At 37.0% G+C, this 25,271-nt stretch overlaps 1 protein-coding gene across 2 annotated transcripts in view; it reads right to left on the bottom strand.

The window, feature by feature from the left end:
• The window catches only part of LOC145993972 (E3 SUMO-protein ligase RanBP2-like), a 158,561-nt gene that overhangs the window by 17,544 nt on the left and 115,746 nt on the right, over positions 1-25,271 (bottom strand). For both annotated transcript variants that reach the window (XM_083129994.1, XM_083129995.1), the window contains exons 34-41: positions 23,119-24,139; positions 19,757-19,920; positions 17,775-17,941; positions 14,745-14,952; positions 9,971-10,049; positions 4,505-4,648; positions 3,530-3,622; positions 2,255-2,421 (exon numbers count right to left, since the gene is read on the bottom strand). In XM_083129994.1, coding sequence (XP_082986120.1) covers positions 2,255-2,421; positions 3,530-3,622; positions 4,505-4,648; positions 9,971-10,049; positions 14,745-14,952; positions 17,775-17,941; positions 19,757-19,920; positions 23,119-24,139 — 2,043 coding nt within the window. The remainder of the gene's footprint in view (positions 1-2,254; positions 2,422-3,529; positions 3,623-4,504; positions 4,649-9,970; positions 10,050-14,744; positions 14,953-17,774; positions 17,942-19,756; positions 19,921-23,118; positions 24,140-25,271) is intronic.

The following is a 25,271-nucleotide window of genomic DNA, read 5'->3' as shown; positions in this document are numbered from 1 at the left end:
GTCTATTTTATGCTTTCTATTCTAATCAGGACTGATGTGGAGTCCAAACTACTCTGCTTCCACCTGGAATCCAATTGAGGATGCCTTGATTACAAGGTGTACTAGTCAGAATTGAGTGGGAGGGAGATTGACATGTGAATGCCGATAAAGTTACCCCCGCACACCTCTCAAGCTGTTTTTGCTCTAGGAAACTAAAAATATGGGACAGATTAATCAGTATTTTATCAGTATCAGTCAATATAGGCATATCAGTATCGGTGAAATTCATGGCAATTTCACCAATACAAGTCTTCTATAAGTATCTTACAAGTGCAATATTCTGCCACTTTTGTTATAATTTTTGTGGATGTAAAAATATAAGCACCATTATCTACTTTCCCAAAAAGTAAATGTCTCAATATGCTGCTTCTTTTGCACTTCAATCACCTTGTAACATGCACTTATTAAGGAGGTCTGCGAACCATCCACATTCAAGACCGATTTGGTATTTGGTATCGGGATCAGTAGAATATCAGTAGAGCCATGCAATTTAGTTTTTGACAAACACGAAATGTGATATAACACATTGCAACGTTCATTTTTCATGTTTTTGAAAAGTATGATGTGCATATTTTGGCACGAAGTGATACAAAATGAACTGTAAAATGTCAAGTAAACACAAATACGAAATTTAGAGTTTATTTACCGACACAACATTTTCTGAAGTATCAATTTTCCTGTGAATTATGCTAATCATGGAAAACTGATTAATTCTGCTGTAATATTTGAAAACTGACAACGGACTCCTTTATACAGAAATAAATAGAATACTCTGACAACTACTTCAATGTGCTATTAGAAGGGGAAATATTTGTTGTGTGTTACAAGTGCAGTTTTTAAATCAAATTTAGAATTTTATTCACCATTTTAACACCGAACTGTTACATCACAACAGGTTTTGGATCCCAAAATGTGGCCAGTTTTTGTATTGAAATCTTCATGTTTTATTCACCATAAATATGTGGCTCTAAATATCGGTTATTGGTATTGGTAAATTTTATATCGGCACTTTATTAATATCAGCCAAAATTTCATGTAGGTCCGTCCCTAAAAAAATACTAAGGTTGTGTCAATACTGATATATTAGGACTTGAAGCCTTGGAGTCAAAATATCATGGAAAATATATAAAAAATTACACATTTTCATAGTAGTGTGTGGATAAATGCATTTTGGGAATAACTGACACCTCTAAAAATTTACATAATCTCGCATGTTAACTTAAGAATATTTTAAAAGTATGACTCTGGTATATTGGTATGATACAGTTCCAACAGAATACTTACATGTTAATGTTTCTAAATATTCTGAATGACTCAGCACCAGTATAGGTATCAATAAACTAGGTATGTGATGAAGCTGAAAATTTACCAATGCCAATGTACTCATTGATAATTTTTGGAACCAATGCTGATGCCAATATTTAACAGATTCCGATACATAAGATTATTAAACAGAAATGGGAAGTTATTTTCAGCATGACCAAAATAAATATGCTATGTATATTTCTATTGCATATCATATGTATACACATATATATTCTCAAGAGATGCGAATGTACATTTGCATCTACAGTGGTTATGTAAACCTCTAAGAAGAACATAGATTCTCAAGAGATTTAACATTGGTACACAAGCAGTTCTTTGAAATGCAGAAAGAAATTCCTGTTCTTTATGTTGTAAATTTAATGCTGGCAGATTCAACTTCAGAAACACGAGTTTTGAAACCATTTCTGGAAGTAACCTACTTCTTCTCTTACTGCAAATCTGTCCAGCAACACTGAATACTCATGCAGCAGGTATGCCCAAGTATTTTCTCACCACTTGCTCCAGGTTTGGATACTTGTTTCTTTAATTTCCAATACAACAGTGGATCCTGATCACATGGAATAGTTGCCTCGGCAATGTATTGTTCTATTTCTGATTTTGAGGTAGGTTGGTCCTCTGAATGAGAGTTTGCAATAATTTTATTACAAAAACTCTACAACGATAAAGAACCATGACCTAATTTTCAATAAATCTTACAAAACTAAAATATAAAACTTATTAGAAGGTAAAACTCTAGTATAATCTGTACCAGTTTACATATCGGATATTTGCCAATGCTGATGTCAATTTCTGCCGATTTTCGTACATCTGTAATCAGCTTCGGTACATCCCTAAATTAAACCCTAAGTGACCTATTTAATGTGAAAAATCAATTTCCCAATTCGGTTACCTTTTGCTTCGTCTCGTAGGCAAGAGTTGGAATTTCATCCTTGCACCCACGACATCCAGGGCACTGAGGAGCCTCCTCATAGGCATAGAAATTTGGTGGCAGCTGAAGCTTCACGGCAGCATCTCGCTTCCCCTCACTGACTTTCTGTTCATACACTACTTCAATTTCTGAATTAAAAAGCAAACAGGAACAATAAATCTCTTGATTCATCTCAGGACACACTGAACACTTAGTAACAAGTCTGTCCCAGGAGTCTGCTCAGCAACATCATGCATGATGGCAGAGATGGGGAGAAAGCAAGTGGGTGGAGCAAAACCGTGCCACAAACGGTTGGTAGTTGCAGTCTCATTTCCCTCTCCACACAATCCCTTTTCATATCATGCATTCATTGGTCAAGCCCTCTCAAGTCACTCCTTGCATACAGGACTTGTTTTCATTTGCAGACTTGTGGGACAGAATAGGGTAGACAATTTTTTTTAAAAAGAAAGGGAAGATACCCCTTTTCAAGATAATGGTTGATCAGTATTTTGCATACCCACATTACAAAACACTGTGTTTAGTTGATTATAACAACCATAAATTAAAAAAAGCAATACATACATACAAGAAAAATTACAATTTAATTTTACTGGTTCCAATACAACAAAAAAATAGGAATATTTGCCAGAATTTAAGCTACAATCCCCTGATGACCATAAATCCAAGGTTCTGCTGTACGTATATCATCGCTGGTGTCAGTGATAAATGACAATGGATATTATCCACTGCAGATTCCAGTAGATACATTTTCTATATTACCTACAAACTCATCAATCTTTTGGTTTCACTGTACAGTGGAACCTTGACTTTACGTTTTTCAGGGGACCAGACTGAAGAAACTTTTCTAGCATTTTGCCATGTTGGGACCATTCAAGATTGAATGTAAAATCGGGGTTCCACTGCACTTCCCTTTTCGTCTGCACTTAATAGAATTAACACTTCCCATGCTGCTCTATGTTGTACAACTTCTTGACAAATGTCTGCGACAACCTTAAAAGAGGTTGAGTCCAATGAGGTGGAATTTCATGGCTGAAGATTTTGAATGGAAGATTAATTGATTTGGTTTATTTTACTTCACATTTCTGCCACTTTTGGCCAACTGCAGAGGCGATGAAATTGATGAAGGGGCGAAACTCACAAAGAACCACCACGACAGACTGGAACACAAATCCAGGACCACTGGAGGTAAAATTGAATGTCAAGCTGTGCCTAACTATACTAAGTGAAGCCACTTACCTCCTTTATCCTCCTCTCTTGTGCTATCAAAGAGTTTCCTCACAACGTCTCCTTTGGGTGCAGGGGGAGATCCAAATACTGATGCACAGGTTTCTGTGCAAAGAGATCGTTATTCAATCAGTCATACTTTAATCATTTGGCACAACTATAAGTATTTGCTAGGCACAGTCATGTGCAAAACTAGGTTAGTCATTCAAACAAAATAAAAGGTGCCCCACTTACAAAGTTAAAAAACAAAGGTCATAAAAAGATGAGATGGCACCAGTCTCAGAAAATATAATTTCAAATGTCATCATATGCTAACTGATATAAAATTTATCTATATCAATCCGATACAAAATTCCAAATAGCCATTGAAAAACCTGAGTGGTTCATTGACCTCCTTAATAAATATATGTTAGCAGACGATTGTGATGCAAAAGGAGCTGCATATTTAGATATTTACTTTTAACAAAAGTAGAGCAAGGAGATTGTATGTTTGCATCCATAAAAAATATAGCAAAGTGGCATAATATTGCACTAAATTATAAGATAATTATTGATATAGCAGATCGATAAAATTATATCAGTCATTTTACTGATAAACCAATGCACCAATATGCCTAAATCTCCAGATACCGATCGAGTGCAGATTAATCTGTCATTATTTTTTTTTTAATATTGAAATGTACATTAAAATGTTAAAATAGATGTAAAATTAAATGCTTGCATAATTTCAAGGAAAATAAGTCTGCAAAAGTGTTTTGTGGCATTTTTACGAACCTTGGAAAATACCCAGAACTCAAGTAAATATCAGTGAATAAATTTCAACTTTCTAATACCACCTTCACTGGTATCAGCTGATTCTAATGCATCCCCATCAATATCATCTCACATGTTGAAAAAGTCATTAGTAATTGGGTACAATATTTTAGAATTGTGGAGTCATGACAACTGATAGCACTATATAGATTTTAACACAAAAGTCATATTTACCTGCAGAGTTGCTGGCACCCAGCCTGGCTGCTAATGAAAACGGCCCGGGACTAATTGGAGACACAGCAGTAGCACTATCTGATGTTGAACCATCCAGGGTGAATTTGAAGTTCTGCATTGCTGGGGACGTCTTGTACACGGGACCTATTGAAAGAATATGCACAGACGTCATTTCAGTGACAAAGACATCTTCATTTCAAGACAGCATTATTTTACAGAGTGGCTACTCTAGGACCATGATAAAATTAAAGTATAATTCCCAGTTTTCAAGGTGAACTTTCCAAAAATTCAAGGCCACAAACACATGTGTCTATCCCGGAACATGATGGTTCCGAGTAAAATTTTCCATCTTAACAGTTTTCCTTCTTATACAGGGTTGACTTTAAATACAGTACCGAGCGCTGCAGGAAATAATGGAAAGACAGATTTACATTTCGCATTACTTATAATGTAGAGTACTAATGCATGTACGTACATGAATAAAAATGCGATAGTCGCAATAAGCATAGCAGAGATTACAATTATGTAACTACGCAACATGTTGGTACACTTTTTACAGTATTGTAAAAACATACAGTACGTACTTATGTATCTTTTCGAACCCAGGACCCCTGGTGTCGTAGCACGATGTGCATAGAGGGAAAGAGAAAGATTGAAAGATGGAATAAGAGAGGTGAAGAAAGATTGAGATAAAAGTGAAGAAAAAAAGAAATAAACCGAGATAACAAGAAAATAGAAAGATGACGAAAGAACAGAGGAGAAATAGACAAAGAAAGGTGGAGAAAGAGTAACGGAATTGTAACAGCTATGAGTATTGTAGCGCATTCTTTCATATCGACAATGTTACCGATAAGCGAGTGGCAACAGAGGCGTGTTCCACTTACAGTATTGTATTTTTTTCTTGAGAGCGAAAGAAATAAAGGAAGAAATTTCTGTCTTACTGAGAATAAAAACATTTCATTGGTCTTTAAATGGTGTTCCGTTTCCGCGTTAAGGAGGTTTCCGCCTTAAGGTCATTTTCAGGTATAAAATCAGTCCGTTCTGGGGACTTTTTTCCCATATTTACAGGTTTCTTTCTTATAGAGGTTCTGGGATATGCAGTTTTTACTGTTTTTAAAATATATTATTTAAGGTGCAGAGTTTACATTTGCCATTTCACATACTCAGTTTCAAAATACATCTACAAATACAAGTCACAAACGTTACAGGATAAATTAATTTACAAAAAAAAATTGTTAATTGTATAAGAATTTCAAAGTCAAATTTATCTAATCATCTTCAAGATATCTTAGTTTGCAATAATTTTCAGTCTGTTAGATAGATTGTTCTGCAAAGGACAACGACAAAGTAAAGGTAAAGGGATTGAGAGAATTCTGTTATATTTTTCACATACTTCTTTCTTTTCTTTTTCATCCTCGAAAAAAATAATGACTTAACTGTGAAAAAGTTGCTTCAGGGCATTAAGAAATGTGTATAAATAATAAAGTTGCAATTTTTCATGTCTATGGAGAAAAATTCACGCAGAATTCCCGGAGCCAATAATTCACGCATAATTCCCAGAATTCAAGGAATTCCCGGTGGGTAGCCACTCTGTTTTAGATTGCTCTTCTGAATCTATATTATAATGGTTACTCATGCAACAAGATAAAATTCAAGTATTCTTCAGATTTCAAGTTTGAGGATTAATATCACATAGCACTAACACTGTGGCATGCTAGCTCTGCAGTTGCGGCCTCACAAATGACCTGACAGTGTTACCATCTGCAGTTTCTCAAATGTAACATCATGATGTCCTGTTAATTCTTACTAGCTATTTGTATGTTCATTAGTTTCCATTGTTTTTCTGCCACTTTTGGTTAAGCAAAATGTTGAGGATGAGTGATTATTGGATGAAATTGACTAAGAGACACTCATCCATGGCCAGGCTGGAACTCTAATCCAGAAACTTCCGTAGGGAGATCGAATGTGATTGGCTGCTGAGTCTGCATAGTTCTTAATGAAATTTTTGCCAATACTGGTAAGTACCAATGTAAAAGTTACTGGCATGGATAGCTGATATTCTACAAACCAGATTTAATACTACAAATGTTCCCTGAACGACATTAACCTATTTAATTAACGTCTATAACTAGGCAAGTGGCATACTATATACAGTGCAACCCCGATTTTAATTTTCCCGCATTATACATTCAATCTTGATGGTCCCAACATAGAAAAATGTTATAAAATGTTCCTAGATTTTACATTTTCCGGCATTTTCAGTTTTTTCAGCTTGGTTCCATGAAAAAAGTAAAAACGAGGTTCCACTGTATTCTTTAAGTGGACATATTAAAGCTATACTGCTAGCGACAAGAAACCCCACATGTTTAAGCATTATCTTTGCTCATGTACATCTGTTCTATCAAGGGTTGGCAAATATATGCTAAACATCTGTATTTCCTACAAGTGCAACAATCATATTCAATGTTTCCAGACTTTACCATTTTTTTTAAAATATATCTATGAAATTCCCTCAACTTTTTTACAGCCACAGGTCAATTTTTTGGACTTATCCAGGTCAGTGAGAACCATAATACATGTGTACAAAAACTAGAATTGAATTGTTGTTTTCAAAGTCCAGTGTCTAAAGTGTTTTTGCGGGGTGTTCTGCTTCATTACTTTAACATGCAGAAAAGTGCTACCGAAAGTCATCGTATTTTGGTGGAAGTGTATGGTGACCATGCGCTAGCTGAGCGAACGTGACAGAAGTGGTTTGCACGGTTTAGAAGTGGTGATTTCGGCCTGGAAGACCAAGACCGACCTGGACAGCCAAAAAAATTTGAAGACGAAGTATTGAGAGCATTGCTCGATCAGGATTCGTGTCAAACGGAGGAAGAACTTGCAGAAGCATTAGGCGTTGATCAAACAACAGTTTCCAAACGCCTCAAAGCCATGGGAATGATTCAAAAGATGTCACATTGGGTTCCACATGAATTGAAAGACAGACGTTGAAAGACGAAAAACCATTTGCGAATTGCTGCTTCAAAGACAGAAAAGAAAGGGGTTTTTGCATCGCATTGTTACTGGCGATGAGAAGTGGATCCATTACGAGAACCCGAAATGAAAAAAGGCCTGGGTGAAGCCAGGTGAACCAGGTCCATCACAACCGAAACGAGATATTCACTGTGCAAAGGTTATGCTGTGCATATGGTAGGATATGAGAGGTGTGGTGTTCTATGAGCTACTGCAACCGGGTGAAACTATTAATGGAGAATGTTATCGACGACAATTAATGCGTTTGAAGCAAGCAATGGCCAGGAAACAACCAGAATGGGAGAACAGACATGATAAACTTATTTTTCAACATGATAACACTCGCCCACATGTCGCAAAACCGGTCAAAACCTATTTAGAAAATGTCGGATGGGAAGTTTTACCCCACCTGCCGTATTCACCAGACGTTGCTCCTTCGGACTACTACTTGTTCGATTGCATGAATAACGATTTGATTGGACAGCAGTTCACTTCTTCAGAAGATATCGAAAAATGGGTCTCTGACTGGATCGCTTCAAAGGATGAGGACTTTTTTCGCCACGGAATCTGTAATTTGCCTGACAGATGGGCGAAAGTGGTGGTTCGCGATGGACAATATTTTTTTTAAGGTATTTATGTATTTTGTGTTTGAACTACAGCTTCAATGTGTGCTTAACAACTGCACAAATTAATTCCTAGACCAAATAAATAACTAAATAAGTAGTAAAATGGGAAATTTATAGATTAACGAAAAGATAGATTGATTGATTTGTAGTTTTAAGTCTACTTTATGCACAGATAGGCTAATTGGGACTGGACCCACAACTTAAAGTGGGATCCGAACCACTATGTGCCTCCACCAGGTATTGAACCCGAGATCCCTTGATTATAAGGAGACGACGAGATTAACGAAAAGGTTGTTAGTTCCAGGTGATAAAAATATAAAGTATTATCATCATCATTCATCATGCACTAATTTCCGCAGATACTGTCAATACGAAACTAATTCATTCAATAGCCGGAATGTCAATGTCATCTCATGGGAACTACTTTGATTTGATTTTATTTGTTTTACTTCGATTTTCTGTCACTTTTGGCTAATTATGAAGATGGGAATGAGTGATGATATGATAAAATTGATGAATCGACTCTCACAAACACCCATGCTGGGCGTCGTTGCGCAAAGTGTAAGCCAGCCTGCCACGTGTGCCGGCTCATGGGAACTACTACTACTACTGCTGCTGGTACTACTACTAATAATAATAATAATAAACGTATTAAAACAATGCCATGTTATTTATTATTATTATAATCATAATCATCATTAGTGATTTTTTGGGGAAGAAATGTTTCGATACTCTTCAGGTTCCTCTGATTTTATTATTATTTGTTTATTCATCATAAAAACTACTCTAAATATTGTGCTATGTTCATAATGATCATGCGGGGTGTAAGGAGTGACCTTTTCTCAATACACCGAAATGTCAACCTCACCGGACTGCATTATGCATACTAACAAGGTTCTGGTGTCTGACCCCATTGGCAGTATAATTCTCTTTGGGGGTTGTGCTGTGTGACTGCTGTCAATATGTATTTGTGATTGTCCCTCATCTATATAGTGTATATTGTACCACTATTTTCCCTAGTCTTCGCAATTAGCCCAAAATGGTAAAAAAAAAACTCCCAGTAAAATAAAATAATTCGTCATTTATATATTATCGTGCAAGAGACAAATGGAGTGATTATATTATTATTATTATTATAATTATTGCATCCAAAGTAAATATATAAACACATTAACACAAGATCAATCATGCTTGTCATTTCTGGATATTAGGTTCTCAATTACAACTTAAACGAAAAGCACTGACCGAAATGTTTTTTTTTTCCTAAATTTTCGGACCACCACTACTTCCTCTTTACCTATTGTTTACAAGGTGTAACAAAGGATGGACTGTTATGTATACTGTCACAGCAGGAACTGAGTCCCGCCAACTAACTGAGTTCCAGAGCGTTCCGACTCACTTTAAACCCTGATCATACTGTAATCAAGTATTTTGCTATTTAACTTTAGTACCTGGCAACTTTTCCGGTAAGTTTGACCCCCACCCCCCTTTCCCTCCCTCTATATACAACTCCAACAACAATTGCATACATATAGTTCTGTATACTAATTGAAAACATTCGTGCCTCCAATGTGCTTCCATGTAAAAAGACTGGTGAAAGAAGGCAAGTGCTCCCGCGATGACGTCACAGAATTCTTGACCGCGGGGGTTGTTAACAAGCACAGTTATGGCTGGACCTTCTTAGGCAGGGAGGAAGACTGATTCCACGGACCTTGGTTAGAACTGTAATTCGGTAAATGTTCCTGAAGGGCAATAATGTTAACTATGTACAAAAATTGGACTGTGCTTGAAAAGAATAAGGGAAATTTACAAGCAATAAACTACATACCTGGTGACTCAATTTTTTCCTTGTTGTCTGCTGATGGAACAAGGGGACTACCATCTTGGGAAGTGCCTTTCAATTTCTCCTGAAACCAACAGTAAATCTTGTTAAGCACTAAGATATAATCAACATAGATAACATTTGCTGGATTTTGACTCTGACTATTAAGAAGGGAATATATCATTCAGGTTATACACTAAAGTACACCATTTTATATCTAATTCATTCAACAGTTACTGCTATCTATTTGTATATCACCAATTTTTTTTTCAATAAATTAGGGATGTTGTTGACAAGAAAGTTATGTATTTAGAAATTTACAATATCAAGGTATATAAATTATAAAAACAATTTATAAAAATGGCACGATTTTGTACCCAGTTACAGACTATTCATAGAAATAACTAAGTAAAATTGTTCAAAATATTTCCAATAGTCTTTTACATAAAAAAAAGCCTATTTTGGAGGATACTAATAGAGTACCCATTAAGCTGGCCCATCTCCATATTAAACCACTCGTCACACAGATGCTAAAATCAGAGATTGTAAATTCACGGAATCACTGACCTACTTCCCAGATTTCTATATACATAGCAAGCTCAAAAGGATGGATGGATTGATTTTTTTTATAATTTCTTGGTTAATGAAACTTTGAGATGTAATGGAATTACAGTAAACTCTCGATACAACGACCTTACACTGGAGATAATCGGGCAGAATGAATGTTGGATTTTATACGGGTCTACTGGAGCATTGTCTGTTACAAGATTAACTGGTAAGATTAGATCTCTCGGGAGAAACAACACAACTTTTCTAGGCACCAGACAAAAAAAAAAAGACAGGGCTGTAAATTGCGTTCTGGTTCGGCTGTGTAAAATACATCATAATAAAAAAAGTCACGTTTTCTTTGCTTCAACCAACTTCATAGTCACCCCCTCCCCCATTCAAGGGAGCAGTCCAAACTCCTTTCTCGACTTGCATTGTAATCCAGCCGGAAATAGGAAACATGCAACTTGCGATCTGTTTTCACCCAGTGCGTATTCTAGGACACATTAAACAGCGTTGCAGTCGATAATCATTGTGGTTTGGAATTTGATCTCACTTTAAACTGTATATTTAGACCCGATTAGCCCATCAGCATAACATGAACTCAAAACAAGCTTTATGAAACCTGCGAATTTTCAGATATCAAAATGGGAGATCGTTATTTACTCACGTTAATAGACGATTTAATGTTGGATTTAGGAGTATTCTTGATGTCAAACATCCCCTTGAATAAAGTTTATTTAAATCAGTCTCAGCGTCCATTCCTACATTGAGCACTTTTTTTCTCTCCCACATGAATGGTTCTGAAGAAAAGCGGCGATTATATTGCGTGCATTTCCTTCCAACATGCTTCGAGTGTTGAGGAAGTTTATTCTTGTCAGATGTAAAATAAAATTTAGTTTTGCTTATCAGAAGATGCAGATCATGAAGTTGTTCTAACTCTTGTTTTTCTTTCTGGAGATCGAATTTCGTTATCTTCAAATCAAAACAGCTTTGCGAGTTTCAAAACAATGACTTTTGGCTTCGCCCTGGATAAGTCATTGCTGTTATCGGCAAGCGACAGCTTTGCAGACGCTAAACAAAACACTGGTGCCAGCTACAGCATAAAAACAAGGAGACCAGCTGGAAGTTCTAGCAACAGGTGGTCGAAGAGAAAATCCTCAGCATTCTAAGATAACGCAACTGTCGAAGACGGAACTTTTATCAGCAGTGTGAAGAAAGAAATTACCCTTGCTTTACGTTTTACTATGCAACAGACAATAATACGAGCAATATTTCCTATGCAGTAAATAGCATTAAAAAAAATAGGACCTGAATTGTGCAATTCTCACATTGCCTCTCTGACATTGCCGTGGACACCAGTGGCGGATAATGAGCTGGGAGGATGGGGGGTCACTTTTTTTTTTTTACTTGTCCTATGGTTTTTGTTAGTTTTCAAGAATGTATCCAGAACTGGTTGCCCCATTTTAGGCATCAAAGGAAAGGAAGAGGGGTCCACTTCAACCCTCGCCTGTAATCAGCCCATGTGCACGCACGAGCAAGAAAATCGTGGCTGAAACAATCATCACTGCCCCCTCCCTGTTTGCTGAGAGGAAAAGGGAGAGAAGTCACTCAGCCAACGGAACACTTTTTTGGCAAATATTTCATCGGCACAGTTAGGAAAACGTATGAAGTGGGAAACTGGAGTTATGATGCACGTAAGATCGAAGTAAACTTTTGCAGAAGATTGGATGACAAATCATTTAAGCGGGTTGACGATCTTTCGTTGGTCTATGTGGCTTTGATTATCTCTAACAGTTTCGCTTTTTCATGAAGTGTTACAGGGAACAATGAACATGTTTTGAATGAAAGCGGTTACCGGAAGTTGTCTGCTACAAGGCCAAGAGTTGCTCACTCACAGGAACCTGCTGAAATTTAGGTCAGAGCTGGACAGATGGTCCAGACTTCCAGGCACCACACATCTGTATTTTGGAACATACTTGCGATCTTATCTCTCATTTCTCAAGGTGGTGCATTTATCAATGAAAGAGCTTGACCTGCCATATACGTACATAGACAAAGACTGAAAGCCCAGCACAGTCACTTCGGGCTGCAAATAAAACGAGTGCAAAAAATGTATTTTTTGCCTGATTTCCTTCAATTTTTCAACTTTTTTCCAAATTTTTCACAGTTCCCGGGAAAAGGGTCATTACGAGAGGGTTGTTATATCCGGGGTCGTAGAATCGAGAGTTGACTGTATTCTGTTCTACAGATAGAATAATTTACATAAGGCATAACTTACACCATATGCAATCATCTCACCAAGTAATAAAAGACCAATTTTGTCATGTACTTACTTTGCTCTCTCCCTTTCACCATATCATGTGGCTTCCTCAGGAGATAGGACAAGAATAGTCAAGATTTAAGACATGGGAAGGTAAGTTAAGGTTAAAAAGATAAAAGACAGTACAGTGTCCTGTCTTTTATCTCTTTATGCCAAAATTGGCCTTTATTACTTAGTGAGAATAATTTACATCCCATAAATTTTTTTAAGATTAGGCATGACAGGAGATGTACTGCGTAGAATTTTCAGCAAAAAATGCAGGCTCAACCAGAAAATTCTATGTAGTACATCTCCTGTCATGCCTAATCTTAATGGATTTACATCTCTATGCTTGGAGGAACCAGGCAACGTCTACAGTGTTTCAAAGGCAACAGATTCTATTGTGGTAGCACTTGCACAGACGATTCCACGCAGGTAAAACAGCAACAGCGAAAAATCAGGCAAAGCCAGGCTGGCTCAGTGGTAGAGCAATGGAACGGTATGAGTCCTGGTCGAGCCTGCATTTTTCGCTGAAAATTCTACATATAATTTTTTTTTATTTGCAAGAATTTAAGTTTCGAGCATTACAGATCCTTACAGTTATTAGTTTATGAGGTAACGACATATCAATTTAGATTGGTTGTCACGTAGGGCCACACAGGTTGATTGAGTTCATCTGTTGCGAAGAGCTACTCTTTAGTGCGTCAATCAGATCACCAAAATTTATCTTTAAAGCTATGATAGCCACTGAGTTACAGATTTGAATTTGAGTTTTGAGTCCATTTCATGCACAGATGGGCTAATCGAGACTGGACCTACAGTTTTAAAGTGGGATACAAACCACTATGGGCCTCCACCAGCACCAGGTATTCATTTACAAAGTGACAATGTCAGTGAAGGACATGACTTACATAATTGTACCTATTTTTATTTTCCATGATTAGTATCATAAAATTTGTTATTTGCTTTAGTACATGAGATCATCAATGACAAGGTTCAATTGTGCACGAGACAACAATTCTATGTATTGGAGAAATATTTTGCTATTACTGCTCAAAATGTTAACCAGGATACAGCCTAGGCATTTTCATGAACAGGAGGAAGATGTGATGCTACAGCCAATAATTCACGAGCCACTGAAAGTATCCACACAAACTACCAGTAACTTGCAACCAATAGTTTGCAATCCCTGTGCTGAAACAAACACCGAATTTTCTATTTTCGGTCAACATTGCAGCATACCCATCTGTTGTGTATCCAAACACATGCAGATTAAACTTAAGCTGTTGAGTTAACCTCAGAAGACATGCCATCACACAATCGTGCATTATTCCTTAACAAAAAGTAAACTCCATATTAAAACAAAATTAAATCTGTTCCCTTATTTTAGGTATTATAAATCATAAGAGTCAATTTACATTCTTTGAATGACCACAGCATCACACACATGATGCAATTTACATGACCAGAGACTAAGGGATTGTTTTAGTTTAATCTAGGTGTGATTAAATGTGGTGCTTTCACAGTAAAACTGAACTGTTTCCAAATTATTACACTTGGTACTAAATTGCATTAGTTAGTCCTGCACCGTGGCCATGTGGTCTAAGGTGTCATGCTTTGGGCTCCAGCTACGGGACACATGCAGGTTCGAGTCTCCTGGAGGAAGGCGAAACAACTTTTCTCCTGAGATTTCGGCAGGTGTATGGGGCAGGTGGCCACCCACCATCATGAGGATAGAGGAAATAGGGGAGCTACAAATGAGTAGTGTACGGTCATGGAAGCTTACAACAACGATTGGGGTTTGACGTGCTGATCTCTATCTCGCAGAAAGCCGGCAGTTGGTAGGTAGGCACTGGCCCTCACGGGCTGTTATGGCATGGGTTATTAATAAATTGCATTAATAATCGCAAATCGGAGAATTAGGTCATGTACCTGAACTTTATCTATTGCATCTTTGAAGTCCATGGCAATATCCTTGGACTTGAATCTCACAGCAAACTTCTCGTGCTGAATCTTCTGTTCTGAATAGTCTGGCGCACTCCACAACCAAGTCTTCTCATCCTTCCCTAGGAACTTTATGTCAGAAGTTAGGAAATGGTTCAAACAGAGCTTCAATACTTGATCCCTCCTCATCAACAGCCTACAAAAATGCACAAAAAAAATAAGGGCATTAATACAACGAAGGATCGAACAGAATGGAAGAAAATTTAAAATCTGGGAAAATTTTGTAACATTTTGCTCCATTGAAATGACGAAGATTGTAGGTAGGTATAATGCAGTAAAATGTAAATCTGGTAACACAAAATCGAGGTTTCACTGTAATAGTAAATGCACCTGAGAGAACAAGGTGTCATCCTTGATGTATTCAGTTTGTTGACTCAATGCAATCTGAAAGCTGCTCATGCACTAGTTCAGTTGGCTGCCGGGGGTGGGGGTTAAGGCAGAAAATTCTGTTGACATCGCTCAACAATTTCAATTGTTACCACTGTTTACTCACTTTTTCACTTTTCTGCCTTTAAGCAAATTGCAACGCTGAAGATGATGATGATTAGATTAAATTGATGGAGAGACATTCACAAAGAACACCCATGGCCAGGGTAGAACTCAAACCTGGGAACTTCTGTGGCAAGATGAAAAGTCTACCACTTAATGTGTTTGGCCACTGAGCGAGCATCACAAATTGGAGTGTCCAAAACTCAAATACACACACTACTGACCAATTCTGAAAAAAACTATGAATGGACCAATATGAAATTATCGCAGGTACCAAATATAAAATTTACCAAAATCGATAACCAATATTCTACTGATTCAATATAAAATCTCAAATGGTTCACTGACCTTAATAAATGTACACCCACCACAAAATGACTTCGGACCTCATGTGAAATCTGAAGTAGTAAGCGGTCTATCACTTTGTAGCCTTGTATCTAGTGTTGTTTTGTTTCGAACACTGAATTGTTTCTGCTTGAACGTATCTGGCAACAGTGTATTACTGCTGATAAGCGAGTTCATTTCATTTCGTATTGTTAGTTGACACAGGAAGGGTGACTTTCTGCTGTAGTGTGTGTGATAAATTGCTGTGTTTTTGTGTGGTGCACTTTGTGTTGGATATTTGACTACTGTACAGGTGTATTTGTGATATGCTGGGAAACTAGTGTGGAAATTGCATGCCGAAATGAAAACGTCCTGATAAAGGCGATATGTAAACGAACAGGTCGTGCAAAATCAACCATAATGAAGGTACTGGCAGCCGCCAGAGGACTGCCTCCGACTATCATTCCAAAGCACAAATTCGGTGGTGGGGGGGCAAAGAAAAACAACCAAATCTACAGACGCTCTCATAATGAGAGAAATAAAGAAAAACCCTCGACTGACAGGGCCAGAACTTAAAGAAATGCACCCGAGTCTGCTGGAAAACGTTAGTGTTCGCATGATGCAGCACAGTTTACAGAAAGACTTTGATTTGCCGTGTCGTACTGCTGCTAAGAAGCCACTACTCACCGCTAGCATGAAGAAAGACCATCTTGCTTTTGCAGAGAAATATGCACATTGGACACCAGCACAGTGGAGGATAGTCATGTTTTCCGATGAAAGCTCATTCCAACTGTTACGAATGGGAGCTGCTAAGGTTAGACATCCATCTTCAGATCGATACGACCCAAAGTATACGGTTCCAACCGAGTCACTCCCAGTCTGTAATGCTGTGGGGTTGTTTTCCAGTTGAAAAGGGTAGGGCAGGTTTATATTTCTTATACCGCAAAACGTGACTACGAACGCAGACCGATATATCAACGTTCTTAAGGAACATTTAGTGGATATGCTTCAGATCCACGAGTGTGATCTTTTCATGCATGATAATGCTCCTTGTCACACAGCTAAGAAGGTAAGGAAATGACTTGAGGAAAAACAGATAAAGATGTTAGAGTGGCCTGGGGATAGCCCCCATCTCAACCAAATTGAAAATTGTTGACATCGTATGAAGCAATTCCTGGGAAAGAAGAAGATTCAGAACCTACAGACCCTCCAAACAGAAATGAAGAAAATGTGGTGCATTGACATGGACTTAAATTACTTCCGAAGTCTTAGTGATTCCATGCTCAAGCGCATCCAAATGGTTCTCAAAAGTAAAGGCAACATGACTCTGTACTAATGTATGCATTTTTTGCTGTATCTAATAGCTTAATAATAGCTTTTCACATTAATTTTCTGTATTTTTTGTGCTTTTCTTATGAGGTCCGAAGACATTTTGCAGCGGGTTTATGTTATGAGATGACCGCAATGCAAAAGAAGTTGCATCTTCAGACATTCACTTTAAAAAAAAATATTGAATGGAGATTATATTATTATATCCATAAAAATTGTAACTAAATAGCACAAAATTGCACTAAACTAAGATATTTATGGATATATCTGATCGGTAAAAATATTGGTAATTTTAATTTGTAATAATAATAAATGGTAACTGACTTTACTGACCATTACCCACCCCTGCCTATGCGCCCACAGTTCACTGAACAGGGGTTAGCTATACTTATTTTTACTGGAGAACCAGAGAACCTTGTATTTCAAACAAGTGATAATAACTGAAAGTTACAGATGTGCATTGCAATAAGAAAATTTAATCTTGTGTAAAAAGTGTAAAGTTAATATTTTGAGAAATTGAGAGATGAGGTAGTAAATATTTGGAGAGGTGATGTACTCACTTCTCCGCAAAACTGGTTTTCATTCTTGTTCTATTAATTTTGGAGGCCACTGCAATGATCCTTAATTGAACTTGCTGCAATGTTGCTTGGCAGTGTACATCACCTTTATACTAAGTGTAAAGTTTTTGAATATACCATATTCACACAAATATTACTGAATATGAAAACTTCGTATTGAAATTTTGTTTTTCCATTCACCACAAATGTGTTAGCATGCAAACTAATCTTGCTCTACTTAAGATGCAAGAGCCTTTACCTTATTCTTCCCGTCTGATGGTGCTCCAGAAGCTTAATATCCCCGATGCCTCTTTCCTTCCATTCACCATCAACAAAGCGGAAGAGCTTCGCCCTGTGGCAATACAGCACCTCCTCCTCTTCTTCGCCAGTGCAGACAGGAACTTTCTCTGGCAATGGGACTAAAGGCTGAAATGAACCAATTTCCCAATTTTAACATTCTACAATTTAAGGTTGGAACAAATGAATGAAGTAGCATCAGAAAATTATTGATAACTGCCAGGACAGTCACACTGAAGAATAAAGTACTAAATGCAGGGTTGCTACGATATTTTGATTATGTAAATCCTTGGCATTTCCAGGTTTTTCCAGTCCAAAAATGAAATTTTTCCAGACATGTTTATCATCATGATTTTTGCTTTTGAACCTTGTGTTTTTCAATAAAATATAGCGGACCCCCATGGCAGAGTGGTTTGCACATCGAGCTACGAAGGCAGGTGTCCCAAGTTGAAATCCCAGCCTGGGGCATGGGTGTTTGCGAGTGTCCATTCATAAATTTCATCACATCATTCATTCCCATCTTCGGAATTAGTCAAAAGTGGCAGAAAAGCAAAGTAAAATAAATCAAATCAATTAAATATATAATCCGTTAATTATTATGAATATTCACTTTCACAACTTAGCAAATTTCATTCTACACAAACAAGAACGTGAAAATTCAAAGAGTAAAATGTACAATTACAATCGGTATCAAATGTATTGGGTGCTACAATCGTGTGCATCTAGCCTTCACGCTAAGGTAACAGAGGTATATATAACATCTCCACAATTCGCTATTAAAATTTCCACCTGAGGGCTAGTGTCACTTCCAATATGACCACTATATGTAGGATAAATCTTTGTTTACATTCAGTAGTAGTACGTAATAGCAGCGTGTTGTCATGACTTAGTATGGAAGAAACGTTTAAATTACGCGATATTTTTAAATATTGCGAATGCGATGTGAATTCCAGGAACTATAACGAAGGTGAAGCTGTGCTTTAATTACAGATGGGCAAAAATAACACTGAAAACGCAGATGAAAGTAATGTATATGCACGCACTGGTTCTTCAAACCAGTGCTGTTTTATCTGCACCTCAGGTTGTTACTGGGACTCTCTGAAATAATTTGAAAATAAAGCAATTTAAATTGGCTTGTACTTGAAAATCTGAGAAGGAAATCAGTAGGGATGGAAAAGAGTATATAGATCTTGTTCAAGATAGGGACAGATGGAAGGCCTGTGTTGCTGCAGCCATGAACCTTCGGGTTTAAGAAGGCTAGAGAGTTAGTTAGTTACTTGAAAATCTGTGGCAGGAGAAAATTGCGAACATGTTGCAATTCTTCCTGCAAAGAATTTAATAATAATATAATGACTAGGCTATCCTCACTGAAAAAGGATTTCGTACTGAATAGAACAGCAACATTGGCATGTTCATTTTATTTTTCGGGTTACATTTAAGACTCAAACTATTTTCATCTTCTCACTTAACCAAATTACAGTGGAGCCTTAGGGTCTGTGGCTAAAGAATCTATAAAGTAGAAAAATGTACAATGAAGGATGATCTTACAACATTGTTTTAAAATACGAGAATGCAAAACCAGCATTTCATATTTCCAAGAATTCAAGTGTAGTTTCATATTGCAACAGATCTTACGCTATTGTAAAAGAAGTTGAGTTATAGGGCTTCAAATTTACATTCGGTAAACAAATGTAAAATCAGCTCAAAATTTGTGTATTGTAGATTGAAATAGCACAAGACGAATGAAGTTGTGTAGAGAAAATAAAAATTATGGCACAAAGATAATTTGATCAATAATTTTTCATTCATACAATGCACAGAGTATCTTTAAAGTGGTGACAATATTAATATGTATAAAACCTAAATCTAAAAGCAGGGCAGTTTAACCATCAGAATTCTGGGAACTTTTTGATAGCACCCTGTATGGTACCTACAGAAACTTACTTGGAAGTAAATGTGCTCTCCTTCATCTTCTTCCTGGTATGCATCACTGTCATCATCAGTTCCGCCAGTGTGTGGTGATTTAGGTGACTTGATAGGTGACTTGGGTCGAACGCCGCTGAAACTGAAGTTGAACTTCTGAGGACTTCCGAAAGTGAAGGCTAATCCTGAAATAAGGTATATTCTTCCTTACATGTATGCAATGTATGTCATAAAATAGAAAACAATTCACAAAACATTAATATTATTAATCTAATCAATTAACAATTAGAGTCATGACTACAGGATCGATAATGAACCTATAAAATGAATATTAGGATGTGCTATACATGACAAACACAAAATGTGACATAACACGCTGTGATGTTCATTTTTCATGTTTCTGAAAGGTGTTAAAACATGGTTGTAAAATGGATTTATCACTAAATGAACTGCAAAATGCGAAATAAACCCTTAAAACGAAATTTATAGTCTATTTACCAACAACACTTTCTGAAGTCTGAATTATCCTGCAAGTTATGCAATTCCAGAAGCCAAAATTTACTTTCTTACACAGGAATACACTTAATGCTCTGATAACTACATAAATGTGGAATTAGAAGTGAAATATTTGTTTTGTGTAGTAAGTGTAGTTTTAAAATCAAACTTAGGGTTACATTCACCACTTTCACACTGAAATGCCATTGTATATATCACTACCGCTTTTTATTTCAAAATATACCCAGTTTTTGTACCAAAATCTTGATCTTTTATTCACCATGAGATTTTTTTTGCCTTAGGAAAATGAACTGCTTACTAGAAATATATTTGCAGTATATGTGTTTGTATTCAAACTTTGTTTTAGATACATATTATGTTTAGAATGCTAACTGACACTGGACTCGCAGCTTAAAGTGGGATCTGACAGCAATGGGTCTCCTCCAGAGATCAAATCTGGGACCCCTTAATTATAAGGTGACAGCTGTACAACTAAGCTATTCACATTTACAAAGTCCCGGACATTATCTGCTGCTTTAACATACGCCACCCATACATTTTAAGTGTTAAACTAGACTTGTTATTAAAGAGAATCTAGTTTATTCAATATTTTTCAAATTAAATGAACAAAAATACATATAAAATCCATTTTTATACAGAGCATCTCTCTTCATCAAGAAGCTAGTTCAAGTGGAATTTATTTTTAATCCCAAATCATGCAAAGTACAAAAAATACTAGATTCTCCACGAGCAGAAGCACCATAATGATGCAGAACTACAGAAATATTGGACTGGTACACTCCTGTGTTAAACTCTATAAAATGTGGCACTGTGTGAGCAGGAGTGTACAATTATTGGCAGGACCGGCGCTGGTCATTTTGCAGCCCTGGGCAGTCATGGCAGATGCTGCTCTCTTTCAACCCCCCCCCCCTTTCCATCATCATCATCATTACGCAGCACAACGGGGAAATGAAAAATCAATATATTCTTAAGTAAAACATCAAACTATAAAATAAATAACGAGACCTGTTTCGCTATTACAATACTATTATGAACAAAGGGATGTTTCGATCACAGCAAAATGCAACTAAAATATACATTTTACGTATCTCAAATAACAAGTATTAGAAAAGAATCTCGGCTGTGAAAGGCACTGTAATACCATACAAGAAATCTAAAAATTCACTATATTCAAGCTGCACGAATTTTCCTCTTAAGAGCTAAAATAATCATGTATAGGATCTGGAAATAAAAATCAATTTTGTGGAGTGTTTGTGAATCTTCAACAGTTTCATCCTCTGCTTCATATTGAAACTGCTTCTTTCATTTTCGAAACTGTACAGTATTGCTTGTAATTGGATCGTCTATATCTAAATTTGATGCCAATTCATTCACATCAACTAAGTAACTTTCAACTTTGCAACTTTTCATCCCTCCTGCTTTTTTCAAAGTGCTCTGATATATTTGCAAGGAATCTAACAGCATCTATATCACATCGAGATTAATGTTTTGTGGACATTAGCTCACTACACTTTTGTTGAGTAAAATTGAGCCTATTTCGAACAAGTTTTATACAGTAATATTATAACTTGGAAGTTTTCATATTTTTTTCTCTTCCCTTTTTGCCACCCTGGGCGGTGGCATGGTTCACTCCGCCCCCCCCCTTTCCGCCGGCCCTGATTATTGGCGTTTTACTAGTGACTTTGTTGATAAAGAGTGCAGTTTACTCAGTCCCATCCCTACAATGAAGAGATGATATTTGAACTACTGTGAAATTCACTCTGGGATAGGGGCATCAAGGGCGAGCTTTTATGTATTACTTTGTCACATATTGACTACTGGTAAACAAAGAATTCTTTTTTATAAAAAATTGTAACAAATGTAGCATAAATAATACACGATTATAGGAAAATTTAGTAATGCATGTATTAATCTTAATATAAATTAACTACAACCCAAAAATTGTAAAGTAGTAAATGCCAATAGCCACTTACTGTAGTAGATTTCTTCTTGAAATTAGTTCAAACCATGACCCCTTTCTCTAGAGAATTAAATATCCAATTTTTACTATAACCACTGGCAATCCTCACTATACTATATTTAAAATTTCTTCCTTGTCCTTTTTCTCTTTATTCAAAAACCTACTAATGTACTACTAAAAATTTTTTTAGATTTTACCAGAAACTCTGTAAACTTCCCTGACATATTCATGGCTCTTCCAGAAAAAGTAAATTCTCCCACTTTTCCAGGATTTCTAGATTTTTTTAGAAGGTCGACACCATGATACTATTTTAAAATGGAACCAAATTCATCAGTTCTGTTTGCTTTTCTTTCTTTCCTTGTACTTCATTCATTGGTTTTGTGAAGCCCAAAGACACAATGGATGTGTATTATCCTTGAACAACTGCTAAGCAATTGCCTCCCTAATTGATTGGGATTATACAAATTTATAACACAGGATTATTAAAAAAAAATGCTGCAAAAGCAAGTCTGCTCTTTTCATACCTGAACTGACAATCCGCAACTGTCATGACATGAATTGATGGAATAAAGGGCAAATTACAAGTATTCGATGAGAGTAGTGTCACTCAAATGGCATATGTGAAGATGGTAGGTGAGCACTTCCCAGATTTATCTCCAGTACATCGTCAGGTATCAATTCCTGGGGTCACAGACACCAATCGATTTGATCAACTTAATGCAACGTGCAATGCAGTTCTTATTTGGTGCACTCATGCCAAATTTAGTGTCAATGTTATAACAGCCCTTGTTTGAATTCCATCACACAAAATGCTCATCTGCTTTTTGCACCATCACTTTTAATAACCCTGTATTTTACTATCCTCACATTCGTTATAAACTGTAAACATAGGAAAGTACCAACTTACCACCCTCTTCTGGTGAACTTTCTTCTTTGGGTGTAGTCGGGTCTGTATCTGATACTGATGTGAAGCCAGATCCAAAGGTGGAACCAAGAACAGGAGTTTGAGACTTGCCAAATGTCAATCCTGCCGCAGGAGTCACAGCAGGCTTATTACCAAACACAAAAGGTGTGGTTGTGGATGCTTCCTGCAGTTGAGTCGTGCTGGCAACTTGAGCAGTGGAATCTTTAGAACCGAAGTTAAATGCAAACACTCCCGTGCTGGCAGAGGTTGTAACAGGTGTTGAAGTTGCTCCGAACGTAAAATTCCCACCGGACTGTGATGCTGGCACTCCAAAGGTGTATGTTGCACTCGTGCTGCTGCTGGTTTGTGGCACACCGAACAAGAACTGTGGCTCAGGTTTGGTTGCAGACAATCCCGACTGGGTGGAGGTGGTCGTCGTGAGTGTTCCGAAACTGAAAGTCTGGGCTGCTGTCGAGCTGATGCCAAAATTGAATCCAAAGCTGGTAGTTGTGGGTTTGCTTCCTGATTTACCTTCAGTTTCTGGATTATTAGCACCGCATGCTGGACACTGAACCACGTTGCTGTCATTCCGCACGTAACAACCTTTGCATTCCCATGACCCGACTTTTGGCTTAAACAGCTCCGACAATGATTTTGAAGTGTCCGTTGCACCAACATTAGCTTCGGCTGCAGGCGATGACCCGACTTTGACATCTGACGCACCAGGTTTCAGGTTGCCGCAAGAAATGCACGACACTGCACTGCTGTCATTCTTCAGGTAGCAATCCGAGCATTCCCACGTGCCCGGTTTCGATTTGAAAAGTTCTGACAGTGGTTTGAGTTGTTCACTTTTGGGAACATCAGTCTTGACACTGCAAATGCATTTGTCTTTGTTTTGGGAGGAACACTTCAGGCAATTGTTACGGGTAGCAGTGTTTGCTCCTTCACCCAAAGCTTCCGTCTCCGATCCTTTCTCCCTCATCTCTTTCTGGACTTCATCCAACACTCGCTTGAAGGCATGAGCCTGCAGACCACGAAAAAAAATGGTTGAACACTGACAGAAAGGTTAGACAGAAACAAGTATGTAACAATGGCACCTATTAAATTCTACACATAAACCAATATGAAACATATGGAACTTTTGATGATACAGATAAAAATACCAATATAAAATAAAATTGGTATTTTTAACCCTGTATCATGAATTAAATAAAATTAATAATTAATTACCATATTTGCCGGCGTATAAGATGCACTTTTTTCCTTTAAAAATAGGTCAGAAAAACAGGATGCATCGTATATGCCGCTACTGTTTTTGATTACCTGTACCTTCAAATCTGATTTAGGCAAGGTATGACGTTTTTTAAGCACTTTATGCAAAATATATGAATAATACACGTCACATTGCTTCGGTAACACAAACGCAACCTGGGATAAAGAAATAAGAAACTACTTGCAAATTTTCGATTTCAGGCTTCAGCCATCTTCTTTTAGTAGTGGTCATGATAATTTTTTACCTCATTCTTTATTGATATTTTTTCTTTCCAGAATCGAATACAAGTTGACATATTTTCTACGAAGTTTTATATTAACAAATTTGTATAGTTTTTTACAATATTGTCAATATGATATTGATATAAAGGTTTCAATTGACTTTTCATTTAGCTCTGGAGATGATGGATTGATTTGGTGTTTTAAGTCCACTTAATGCACAGTAAGGCTAATCGGGATTGGAGCTACAGTTTAAAGTGGTATCCGAACCACTTGTGCCTCCACAATTGAACCTGGGAACCCTTGGTTACAAGGCAAGGATGCTACCACTGCACCATCGGGGAGGCTCAGATCTGGAGATGAATATGTGGGTTTTAACGAAGCCGATTAACATGTATTCTTTCCTAGTTAGGTAAGTTATTTGTTGAAAGTAGACCTATATATTACGATACATTTGAAATACTGTAAATTAATTAAAATATTCAGTGATAAAGCTCTTTCATCAAAAATGTGTACAAAAAATGTATTATATTGTGGTAAATATGGTACGAACAATTTAATTCATGATACAGGGAAGCAATGTGGGTTAATACAATATACAGTGGAACCTCTACTTAACATTTTTCAGGGACCAAAGTAAAAGAAGCTTCAAAAGTCTGAAAATA

This window comes from Lepisma saccharinum, chromosome 10, assembly GCF_977018435.1.
Source record: "Lepisma saccharinum chromosome 10, izLepSacc3.1, whole genome shotgun sequence".
Lineage (NCBI taxonomy): Eukaryota > Metazoa > Arthropoda > Insecta > Zygentoma > Lepismatidae > Lepisma > Lepisma saccharinum.
This window is presented reverse-complemented; position numbering and strand designations above follow the sequence as displayed.